This window comes from Choristoneura fumiferana, chromosome 22, assembly GCF_025370935.1.
Source record: "Choristoneura fumiferana chromosome 22, NRCan_CFum_1, whole genome shotgun sequence".
In the NCBI taxonomy this organism is placed as follows: Eukaryota; Metazoa; Arthropoda; class Insecta; order Lepidoptera; family Tortricidae; genus Choristoneura; species Choristoneura fumiferana.
Window position 1 is genome coordinate 10,952,877 of NC_133493.1, and position 13,483 is coordinate 10,966,359.

The window sequence follows — 13,483 nt, forward strand, 5'->3', positions numbered from 1 at the left end:
TTTAAGAAATAGTGGGAATTTTATTAAATTCCCGTGGGAATTCCCATAAATTACATCATGAATTTCATGACCGTTGCACGTAAAGCAACTGTGCCAAATTTCATAACTCTAAGCCAAGTGGTTGTTATTTCAAGATTTTATCCCTATCCCGTGGGAATATCGGCGGCGTGGTATTCGGTTATCACGCGCTGTTCCCTCAGGAACTGTGCATTTTTCCGGGATAAAAAGTAGCCTATGTCACTCTCGGGCCCATAAACTATCTCTATTCCAATAATCACGATCCGTCGCTCCGTTACGGTGTGAAAGACGGACAAACATACAAACACACTTTCGCATTTATAATATAAGTATGGAAGTATGGATAGTAGAATTGGAGAATTCAGCAGTCGATTTGAAATTGTGGCCATTTTACTAAATTATGTTTGTTAAAAATTGGTTGGTTTGGACAACGTCAGGGAATTATCAAATTTGATAAGTTTTTTAGGTTATTTTCTGAGAAACATGCTCGCGGGATTCTTTTCAGACGAACTTGCAGGCATCAGCTAGTATTATAATAGTACTGGCCGTTACCCCCGACTCCGGCCGCACAGAACTCGTTTATCGCTGTCCCGCGGGAACTATGCAATTTTCCGGGATAAAAACTATTGTATTATCATTCATCTAAATCGTTTCAACTTTAGACGTAATGAAGTAACAAACACACAGACCCACTAACTTTCGTATTTATAATATAGCGGGAATAGTGGAATAGTGCTGCAGGGCTACTACGAAACTCGAAGTTCGTGTCGTGCGGTCCCTCTGACACTATACTATTAAATACGAAAGCGAGAGGGACGGTACGATACGAACTTCGAGTTTCGAGTTTAGTAGTAGCCCCGCTGCATGATGTGTTCACGCAGTGTTGTCATGATGTCACATTAACAACCAAGTTTATGGCTTGAAATCATTAGCGACTTATGATTGAACACGATATCTATTAGTATAAACAACTTTAAGCAAAAGCCTATTAATAAAATTGATTAATTCAAAAACCCAAGGTTTTTGCCTTAGGTTAACTGCGAATTAATGCAACTGAAGATATAAATAACTCACGTTTTTTACACTTGCCACTTTAAGGTAGTCTAACAAAAAATTTACGGCTTTGTAGGGTTAGTGATAGTGGCCTCTATCTACTACGACCAACAAAAAAGCTCTATGGATTCTGTCTAAAATAAATGGCTTATTATTAGCTGTTTTGTCACCAAAATAGTTAAAATGTTTTTGATTTTTTGTTTGTCTGTAAGGTTTTTTGTAGGTATGGGCCAAGTTGCCCGAAACAAATGAATTTATTATTATAATATTAATGTCTGTGGCCCCTTTATTTATTATTTATTTGTAAATAAAAAAATACAGCACTACAGCAAACAACCAATGCATTGTAGAAATCAAATTATACACAAAAACATGCTAACAATATATAGGCAAATATGGCCCATGGCTTGCATTAAGGGTAGGCAGCTGCTGCTGGAATATACCCTGGAATTTACCCGAAGCGCGGCAATGTCTGTGGCCATATAAAGAAAATACCAACCTTGCCTTTAGGTTGGTATTTTATTTATATGGCCAGAGACATTGGCGCAAACTACCAGCTGCCTACCCTGGAATTGACCCGATGCGCGCCAATGTCTGCGACCATAATATAAAGAAAATACCAACCTAAAGGCATGACATGTCCGAAGTCGTTGCCGTCGCCCACTCCGGAGCAATTCCACCGCTGGTCTGAAAGCTGATGCCGGCACTCGGCATACGCCATTCTGTTAATAAAAAAAACTATATTAACGGCGTCATTATCTTATCTTCATGTACTTACGTCTAATATGTCTATCTATCTATCTAATCTAATATCTTCTTATTGTATGCCGTCTGATACGATGACGTCAGTACCTGAGTCCGTCGCCCACGGCAGCGATGGCGGCGGGCGCGGCGCGGCACATCGCCCGCTGCCTGTCCGTCAGTCGTCGTCATCGTCGACTGACCTGTCAATGTCTGACGTCTCACACGATGACGTCAGTACCTGAGTCCGTCGCAGACGGCAGCGATGACGGCCGGCGCGGCGCGGCACATCGCTCGCTGCCTGTCCGCCAGTCGTCATCATCGTTGACTGACCAGACGACGTCTGCCATCTGATACAATGACGTCAGTACCTGAGTCCGTCGCCGACGGCAGCGATGGCGGCGGGCGCGGCGCGGCACATCGCGCGCTGCTTGTCTGTCAGTCCAGCGACGCGAGCGCACACCAGGTGCGCGCCCAGAGACACGCCGCTTCTAGTGCTGCTGTGGACAAAGAACAGGGTACATTAGCAATCTCCTAAATATACTCAGCTTTACCGTTTATTGATGAGGAAATGATTCATTTTCCAATGGTTTTATCACCATGAAAAAATAGCTGAACTAGTGTGTCAGTGACCATTCACGCCGAAATTTACACTACCGGTATCGCAAAATGAAGCCAATACGCCGCAAAATGCTTGTTGTAAAGAGATCATCTAGGACTGTTTAGCTACATAATCAGGCCTTAGTTTTGTAGTCACTCAAGTTATGTTACAAGCAAGATTTTTTTTTGCAAAAAATAGCTGAATTAGTTTGACTACTTGACGTTTGGTCAAAATTTACTAATTAGGAATCAAAATGAAGCCAATATTGCAAAACTGATTTTGTAAGACATCACCTAACTTTTAGCTACTAAGTAGGCCTTAGTTTTGTAGTCACTCAAGTTATGTTACAAGCAAATTTTTTTTTGTTACTGTTAGCAAATCTTTTTTTTCCGTGCCCCATCAAACCCCACAAAAAAAAACTTGTAAAGTTCCACAAAAATACACAACCATCAGCTAAATAGTTGTAACTAATTGCATTTAAATATAATATTTGAGTAGATCGGCGACCAGTATATGCGAGGCAACTGTCAATGCGATTGGTCGCTACCAAATGCGGATAAAAGGAACCAGAATGTCATCAGACCATCAGACCCATTGCAGAGTAAACACTTATAGAACGGTTCTCACGATGACTAATACGACACGACAATGCGGGCACCGTTATTGGAACACAACACACAAATGTTTACTGACATCATCATTTACGGAGTGTCACAACAATATCGGCGAAATAGTCGACGGCCATCTTTGCCTAGTGATTAAGGAACCGGATTCAATTCTGGATCGGGAGATACGAGTATGATTGAAAATTACGAAGACTTGTTTCCGAGTCTTCTTCAATCATTAAATGAGTCTTTTAGAGACCGTTAAAATAAATCTTTGCTAAAATTTTATTTAACATAAGCTTTTTTTTTACTGAGTGTAGTTTTAATCGACTGTGTTTGCATTGCCAAATAAATCTTTGCTAAAAAAAAATATTTTGCTCATAGAGCTATGAAGAGAGCTATGCTTGGGGTTTCTCTACGGGATCAAATCAGAAATGCAATGTAGAAGAACAAGGGTCACCGGCATAGCCAAGCAAATTAGCTCATTGAAGTGGCAATGGGCAGGCCATGTAGCACGGAGAACAGATGGTCGTTGGGGCCGAAAGGTTCTCGAGTGGAGAGTGGTGGTGAAACAGCCCCTTAAAGCAAACAAAAAAATATGAAGTTAAATGAAAACTTGTGATGCTTAATCTCGGAACAAATACGATAAAAATAATAAAATATCTAATAATTTTTATGGGAATTTCGCACTAGCGGTTGACCGCGTAGATAAACTTTAAATTCCCGTGAAAATACCGTGGGAGAACACGGAGAGCCGCAGGGCAAATGACTAGTAACTAACTTTAAAAATTAATAACAAATATTTATTTGGCTCATTATTTTTAATAACTATACTTTCCCTACAATCAACAACACCTACGTATATTAAAAACCAATAACGTTGTGATTATTAATATTAATTATACATAGGTAATTATTAAGTCCAACCCATTATATTTCTTGTCCTAATTAATAAACCAATCATACTTTCTAAACGTGTAATAAAACTGATAACGGTTGTATGTCATAGTTTTTATATGTTTTGCTACCGGCGTTTTTATGAAGTCAATCGAATACTATTTTTATTTTGGATGATGTTATTTTAGTTATTTAGCTTTGATCTTTAACAGATGATTTTAGTGGCATCAACACACTTGCGTTCGTGACTCAAAAGCCCGATTCGGGATAGGATTCCCCGGCCACACGCGACATGTGTATTCACCCCCAGATAGTCGAGGGTGGTGGCATGGCTACGCTTTTCCCTAAGCGTGTGAAACCAGTCATAATCATGCTTGACCTTTGTGACACTACAATACAACTACAGTATAGTTAGTTAGTTACATAAATGTGTAGTATAGTTTGAATTCCGTATTATTGCGTAGATCCCGCAGGAAACCGACAAAAGAATTATTCTCAGGCGGAGTCGCGGGCATCAGCTGGTGTCAAATAAATCCTTCGCTTTCGCCCATGCGCTGCGTTGACAGACCCGCGTTTCGCGCGTGTGGGCGCCGGCGGCGACCTGTTAATTGGTCCGTCATTACCGGGCGAGTATTAATGAAGGCTGTATTCTGACGCTTCCGACTGTTACAAATATTGACAGATTTTGAAGTTCTACATACAAGTCGAGGTAACTGAATCATGTACCAGGGTGGAACCATTTCATAATCGGTTATGTTATGATTTCTTTAGCAAATGTATCGGATGTCTTACTAATGTCAATATGACATAAAGGTAAAGGTTGCTGTTGCCCTCGTGGGGGTCGTCCCCATCCGCGTAGTATTCGGTTATCGCTATCCCGCGGGAACTATGCAATTTTCTGGGATAAATACTATCCTATGTCCTTCCCCGGGACTCAAAAAATGTGTATGTCGGCGGCCGATCGTAAGATCCGTCAGATCACGAAATTTCTAGGCATATCGTGAAATGGTGCCATTTCATGAATTGGCTAAGGGACATCCGCCATATCATTGAAACCTCACCGTTTGACGATTTGCCTAGTGACGTTTAGGCAGATCATGAAATTCCTAACCATGAAACGTCGCCATTTCATGATTTGGCCAGTTTAGGCAGATCATGAAATTCCTAGGCATATCATGAAACGCCGCCATATCGGTTCTGGCACTTCGCCGGCCGCTGCCGTGGCACGCTCGCTTCGCTCGATCGGCTCGTGCGTTGTGGTCACAATTCATACTAACCACTCCTCCCTTCGCTCGTCGTACCTAAATTTTTCTTTTTCTCGGCATAGCATGATGTGCCCGGTATAGAGCTAGGAATATCGACGAATGCGTTGCTCTAATCGAGCTACCGTATTGTTTCTCAGGCACATCGTCGTGATATGCCTGGCCAACGTTTTGTTTTGTTTTGTGATCTGGCGGAATTTACGATTTAGACGTGAAGCAGTAACAAACAAACAGACTTACAAACTTTCGCATTTATAATATTAGTGATATTAGAATGGTGGGATTTATTCGAAGGGGTAGGCCGAGACTTTGGTCTAATTGGCAAAGCACGCTCACGGTAAAAATATTAAGTTTTTTTTTTCAAATTCCAGAATATGTACGTCCGCTAACGACAAAACATGAAGCATTTTGGTGAAAGAGCACGGGTCGCTAATAACCTTAATACATTTATACATCTCCTACAAATTAACTGTCGCCTTATACAGACAGACGGACAGACGGAAGTTTCTTAATAGGTTTTACCAATTATGAATTAACAATTACCATTTACAGAGGCGGAGCTGCCTACATTGAATGTTTACTTTTACTTCGTTAAAATACCTGATTTACCTGATTTTTCGTTATAATTACAAGGTTTGATTTAATTCTCAATTAAAAATGGTTTTAAATTTTTACTTGCTTTAAACAAATAAATAGTCGACTTTACGTCATAGCTCACTATTCCTATGTAAAATCTATGGGGAAATCTTATTGACAGCTCATAAAAATTACATCAATTAATTGGTGGTTTTAAATACTCTAAATTAACGTTTATACCGAACGAACCCAGTACTTAGTACTCGTACAGGTCTACTTTCAGGACGAGTGAGCTTGGGTTGAAGTTCCCACGGGACCATTGCAGTGCAGATTGGGAATACACACTAATTGAATTAATGTTCTTAAACTTCTGGGCAAAAATTCGATCAAAAGTATCTGAGCACGCTTCTATGCCGTTAACAATATTATAGAGCCGTGTTCACATGTTATTGATCAAATTTTTGCTAAGAAGTTTAAGAGCTTGACTGTTCTACGCTACGTTTAATATGCTAAGAACTATATACAGTCACCTGCATTAATATCTACCACAGCGGAGCGTGCAAAAATATCTGACACATTCTACCGGCCCTAGAACTCGAGTCGTATCAGATATTTATGCACGCTTTGATGTGTCAGATATTGATGCTGGTGACTGTACACACTAACTATAAGTACAAGAAAAGAAAAACTCACTGGTTCAGCAACAGCCTATCCACTCTAGCCTGAAACAGCTTAGCAACTGTGTTAGCACAAAATAAAGTGCAAATAAAAACTTTCAGTCCTGCGAGCAATGTGCCCCGCCCACTGCCACTTTAGTTTTGCAATTCTTCGGGCTATGTCGGTAACCTTAGTTCTACTGCGGATATCATCATTTCTAATTCTATCCCGCAGAGTAACCCCGAGCATAGCCCTCTCCATAGCCCTCTGAGTGACAGAAGGTCAAGGTCAGAAGGTTTTCGAATGGCGTCCGCGGACCGGGAGACGAGCTGTCGGTAGGCCTCCAACAAGATGGAGCTAACTTTGCGTCGTTTGCGGGATCGCGGTGGATGCGGAAAGCACAAGACCGGTCTGAGTGGAGAGCCTTGGGGGAGGCCTATGTCCAGCAGTGGACGTCTTTCGGCTGACATGATGATGATGAAAACCTTTGACTTCGATATTGACTTTGAATTACTTCGCAGATATTAACTTTACCTACCTGTGCCAATAAACATAAACAAACAAACGGCCAGCAAAACAATTTCTGCAACTCCGTAGCTAAATTGACACCTCTGAGAACGTATATTAATGAGTTAGAGAAGCCCCTTTTAGACGATGCAAGAGCTTGCATGCAAGTTGTACATTGCGTATTATTGAGGGACAATAAATTCAGTTGATCAAACAAATACCGCAATGTAGTGAAACTAGTGCAAGTTCTCGCATTATCTATCGCACGGCACCGCCCACTCGCGCGGGGCTTATTAAACCCTGATTTATGGCGGCAGGAAGGTGCTTTATATATTTATTGTTCTAACAAATGAGTTGGGTAATTGGTCAAATTGACGTGACTGAAAACTACCGGCACTTTTCTATCCGTTGATATACAATACTCAAAGGCTTGAACAACGAACGAGTACCTACAGAAATTTGCCATCATATTTCTTAGTTTGTAACTAATTGAGAAAGAGAGATAAATGCGACCTTATCTGATAAAATACGATAGAAAGACATTATTCAGTTGATCTGTACGTTCGCATACTTATGGCTCAAGCATTTTCCATCTCCCGTTAAAAACTTAACAAAGTGGCTTTGTGAGTTAGTATAGTAAACCTTGCGAGCCATAGCTTAAAATTAAAGAGCATTCAAAGACTTTTAATAGTTACGTAAATAAAAAACACCTGGATAAATTTTCCTGCAATCGTAATAATAAAATCTTGGTTTTCTTTTTAGATGTTATGTTATTTGGGAAAAAAAAGTAATGCAGTTGACATATTTTATATCGAGAATTAGTAGACGTGGCGTGGACTGCATGTTTCGAACATTGTCTCATGGTAGTTTTAATTTAAAGAAATCGAGTTTCCACGCCTGGATGAACATGAAAACATCATGATGAAAAGTAGCCTATATGTATTATTCTAGAAATCCAGCCAGAACATATTTCATCCAAATAGATCCAGCCGTTTTATTGTGAAATAATAAAAACACACACACACGCACATAAAACTTCTACATTTATAATAATAATTGAATTTACACCAATGTGAACGGGTTGTCCTTAAACCAACCGACCAATCAGAACGCCTCTTCATTTCAAATCAACCAATCAGCTGCTACAGAGTTGTCAACTCTGCGCCGGCGCCACTATCTAAAATAAATCATATAATTATAGAACAGACCAACGAGTGGGTAAAACTGGTTGCTATATTGAAAGATTTACTTAACCGATTATGGTGAAATTATGTTTCCTGGTTGATAACTTCGTGTTTTGAAATAGATCTATGATAATAGCAGTAGTTTTAGTGATAAAGGTTTTCAGGTTTTGCCTTTGTAAGGTAAACGTACGAGTGCTTGCCACTGTCCCAATAGTTGGCATCTTTAATCTTATGTCATTAGCAATAGAGATCACAGCAGGGTGACGTTTATTGGGCCTTAGCGTGTCGAGCACTCGGACGTTTACCTTTGATACATTTAATTAGAGACGGAAATGAAACGAATGCAATGGAAACAGACAAACATTCGGCCACTTTTGTAGCAAATAAAGAAAAGCGCGAAAGAATGTAGCGAAGCAAAGAATATTCGGCACTTTCTAACTTACTAGCAAGCAAGCTCGCTCGTTCTTGCTCGTTTGCCACCCAGTCGAATAAAAAAAAAAGCAGTTTTTAGAACTTCATGTGCGAAATTACATTTGAAATTTACCGCGAGCATTTAGCCGAATTCACATTTACCTGTCGTGTTGTGTTTATTTCCTGTCTTTCACTCTTTACTGTGATGCGAAAACACAAACTGAAAACACACTGCACAAATAAATGTGAAAAATAAGAAAATAAACTGATCACTGATGCGTCACGAACCAAGGTAATCCGTACCGCGTGCTATACCGCTACACCATGATGGTCAACGGTACCGACACGAATTCCCTATGCATCTCATTCAGCTGGGTGTCTTCCCAATCACTTAAGCAGCGACGCTAGCGACATCTATGCCGTAGAGCCCTCAAACTTTTCGGCATTCCTTTGGAACTAACCGCTCACGGACAAGAATCGTTCTAAGCAATCAAATAAGATTATTTTCAGGTTTGCCTTTGTAAGGTAAACGTACGAGTGCTTGCCACTGTCCCAATAGCTGGCATCCCTAATCATATGTCTTAGCAATAGAGATGACAACAGGGTGATGATACATTTTAAAAAATTAGAGACGGAAATGAAACGAATGCAATGGAAACAGACAAAATTCGGCCACTTTGTAGCAAATAAAGAAAAGCGCGAAAGAATGTAGCGAAACATAAAGAATATTCGGCACTTTCTAACTTACTAGCAAGCAGAGACTCATGTGCTCAATTAACATTTGAAATTTACCGCGAGCATTTAGCCGCATTCACATTACCTGTCGTGTTGTGTTGTGATGTTCTCTGTCTCTCTCACTCTCTATAGCTTGTGATGCGACACAACACAAGCCGTCACAACACACTGCATCAGATAAATGTGAACGCAACCATATAGAATGTATGAAACTGATACAGTTCTGATGCGTCACGACACAACAAGACAGATAATTTTGAATGCGGTTATGCAGGGTTAAACATTGCTAGGAAACCTGCATAAATAACCTATGAAGCAATTCAGTGGGTGTCAAGTTCCCAATCCGCACTGGACCCGCGTGGGAACTACGACCCAAGTTTTCTCATTCTGGAGAGGCCTGTGCCCAGCAGTGGGATGTACTCGTAGGTTGGGATGAATGAATGAATGATAATTTACTCGCTGAATATGGTTACAACAGGTGGAATATAATATAACAGTACTTAATTTGGCCGCGGTGGCCGAGTGGTTTGACCTATGGCCTCTCAAGCAGAGGATCGTGGGTTCAAACCCCGGCTCGCACATCTGAGTTTTTCGAAATTCATGTGCGGAATTACATTTGAAATTTACCACGAGCTTTACGGTGAAGGAAAACATCGTGAGGAAACCTGCACAAACCTAAGAAGCAATTCAATGGTGTGTATCAAGTTCCCAATCCGCACTGGGCCCGAGTGGGAACTACTGCCCAAGCTCTCTCATTCTGAGGGGAGGCCTGTGCCCTGCAGTGGGACGTATATAGCTGGGATGGACTTAAGTATCTAGCATATCCTACCGGAAACCGGCGTGCGAATTATAAATGCGAAAGTTTGGAAGTCTGTTTTTCTGTTTGTTCATCACGTCTAAACCATTGAACCGATTTACTTAGATGAAAAATCGGTCTACAGTTTGAGTCCCGGAGAAGGACATAGCATAGTTTTTATCCGGAAAATTGCATAGTTCCCGCGGAATAGCGATAAACAAATTCTATGCGGACGCAGTCACGGGTAACGGCTAGTTTATGTATATCCAATCCACAGTCATAATTATTTAAGTATTACATGTTAATTTTACAATAATAAGATAAATTATAGATAAGTTGTTGTTACAGTTGTCAGGTTTACAATCTATGAATAAAGAGTTTCGGCTACAGATGAACAATTTAAACAATAGGGAGTCGAGTTGAAGCCTAACTTAATAATTGAAATCCCTCAGTACAACTTTGTCTGCGTAAGTGCTTATTGTATACATGAAGGAAAACTTGCAAAATTTTGTTTGAATGAAGTACTGTTGGTTGAACTTACACTGATTTACGTATGATTTTCATTTAGAGTCTGTCATTTCAGTAAGTACTTTTAAAAACGATTAGTTACAAGTACCTAACCGTTTTGTATATTATATTATATAAGGAGTGCTAGCATAATATAATTGAAATTGTATTTAATTATTCAATGTATATTGTATCTACATACACTCTTTGATAGGAATTCTTTTACTGAATAAAAACATTTTTGTGGATGATGATTAGTGATCGGCCATCGGAAGCATTTTATGTCAATTTGATGACGAAATTATTACATGGACATGACTATTTAATTTCTTGCACAATTTGTTTACCTACTACATGTGTATGTTTTTTTATTGAGTTACTAACAAGGTTTTAACATTTATATTACCTATGATATGATTATGAAGCACAGGCCATAATTTATATAAATGGATCCTCAATGTTAAAAGGAATCGATTGACATATTAAACATAGAAAAAATAATGATTATTTACTATAACAAATTAAATTCAGTATTTTTTTTAGAATGTGTGGTTTTATTTTGAACAACACCGACTTATCCATATTATTCATTACTATTCATTACGTAGGACTTCAAAGAGTCATAAAATGCTTCCGATGGCCGATCACTAATGATGATGATGAATTAAGAAGTTGACCTAAATTTTCGGCCTATACGTTTGCTACTTCCATGGTCACTCTAAGGTCCAAACCCTTTAGTTGTGAGATGATGCCTGTGCTCAGAAATGGACGTAGGTGACCATATAAAATCGTCCAGTAGAATAATAAAATTATTCAAAAGCCCATTTTCTTGTCTTTCATTATAGATTCTAAATGCCCTTTATGTTAAACCTGTTCTAGCCCTTAGAGTATTAAATCAACCGGAGGCGTTGTGCTTGCTATTCTATAAAAACCTATTATCTTTATGTCTGAGTTATTTAGTAACGTACAGCTATCTATTATCGCCGTTAAACTTATAAAATTAATTAAAATTGTATGAAAATGGCAAAATCATCATTATCTTAAATTTTTAGACCAGCTTATCATTAATTTTGTGTTTGTAATTTTCAAGGCAATATGCTCTTTGCGGGCATTTGCACTAGGCTTTCAAATGAAATTTTAATATGTACTTAATATGATGTACCTAAATAATATATTAATCTGCTTAATAGGTAGCTGGCAGTTTACTACAGTTCGTGTCTTTCGAAACTTTTTGCCACGCACAGTGAACCTTTTTTAGAAGTTAAATTGTGACCGTATCCAAAGTTTCTGCTTCTGCTATGCTTTTAAGCAAAACGGTCGTGGGTTTGTGTCTGGGCTAACAACTTTCAATTTTTTTTGAACTTTACCATAAGCTCTACGGTGAAGGAAAACAAAGTGAGGAAACTTGTTTATACCTGCAAAAATCAATGGCGCGTGTGAATTTCACGAATCGCACTGGGCCCGTGTGAGAACTACGGCCCCAGCCCAAGCTCTCTCATTCTCAGAGGAGGTCTGTGCCCTGCAGTGGGACATATAAACGAAATGCTTCATAGTTCCTTGATACTCTTCCCTAGAACACACACACTAGTTGTGCCCTGATCATATTTACTTTGGCAGATGAAGGATAGACCCATCGTTGACTCCTCCGGTTGGTTTAGTGGTCTAAGGCTTTGCCAAGTGATTCCCATTCTCTTATCTGTTGCTTGTAAGTAACTACATGCGTTATACCACTTTTGGTTTAGCCTTATCTCAAACGAGATAAGGTTAAGAGGGCGCTGTCAGTTCTGTTTAAGGAATTATGGGAGATGTTAAAATATCAATGAAAGTATTCTTACATTGTACAGTCCAGCATTTATATCCCACTAATATTATAAATGCGAATGTTTGTAAGTCTGTTTGTTTGTCACCTCATCACGTCTAAACTGCTGAGCTGATTTTGATGAAATTCGGTATACAGATAGTTTGAGTCTCGAGGAAGGACATAGAATAGTTTTTATCCCGGAAAATTGCATAGTTCCCGCGGGATAGCGATAAACGAACTCTACGTGGACAACAGCTAGTAATATAATAAATATATGTACTAGAATATCTTCATTTAATTAGGCCGTGGTAGTCTAGTGCTATGAACTATGACCTTTCAAGCAGAGGGTCGTTGGTACGAACCATTTAGAAGAATATTTGTATTGTATTGTATTGTAAGTATTTATCTACATAAGTATGTTTATCCGTTTCCTAGTATCTATTGGTGTGACTAGGTCAATTGGTGTCAAGTATGCCATGATATTTATTTATTTACATACCGTTCCTGTCACGTTCCTATTGCGGTCATGGCATGATACGGTGTCACTGGTAGAGACCTTTAAGCGGTACATTTCCTATACTTGTATTAAAGCAAAAATAGGCACAGAGCCCTCTTAACGCCGTTTGTATTACCATAAGAAATAGCCGCATCTGGGTAATAACGTCGATTATTCAAAGTAGGACCGTACTTGATTATTTAGATATTTCACGGTCTATATTTCACTTGAAATAATAGCTAAGTCCGGACGAACATATATTTTATTTATATATTTTGCAATCTTGAAGGGTACCTTAAAACTGCCTCTTTGTACTTCCCACTATTATAAATGCGAAAGTTTGTAAGTCTGTTACCTTCTCACGTCTAAACAGCTGAACCGATGTGGGTGAAATTCAGTATTCAAACACTTATAGCTTTTCAGCTAGGTATATGCATGTGGATGTGTGTGTTGTATATTCTAGTTCTGTAATACCCACCATCCAATTTAACGAGCCGTAAAATCAACCAGTTAATAAAATATATCTTGAATATGTTATTTCAAGCTTTTAAGATAATTATGCTGAGCTGAGTTTTTGGCATCACACTACAGCACATAATCTCTTATTTTCTTCTTTTTCCTATTTATGTTTTTACT

General features: G+C 39.1%; 1 protein-coding gene across 5 annotated transcripts in view; it reads right to left on the reverse strand.

The window, feature by feature from the left end:
- Nucleotides 1-13,483, reverse strand: part of Wnt2 (Wnt oncogene analog 2) — a 114,935-nt gene that overhangs the window by 14,692 nt on the left and 86,760 nt on the right. For 2 of the 5 annotated variants that reach the window (XM_074105103.1, XM_074105101.1), the window contains exons 3-4: nucleotides 2,184-2,312; nucleotides 1,696-1,793 (exon numbers count right to left, since the gene is read on the reverse strand). In XM_074105103.1, the coding sequence (XP_073961204.1) occupies nucleotides 1,696-1,793; nucleotides 2,184-2,312 (227 nt within the window). Of the gene's footprint in view, nucleotides 1-1,695; nucleotides 1,794-1,923; nucleotides 1,987-2,183; nucleotides 2,313-13,483 lie in introns of those variants that run through there. The other 3 variants (XM_074105105.1, XM_074105104.1, XM_074105102.1) reach the window with 2 other exon arrangements.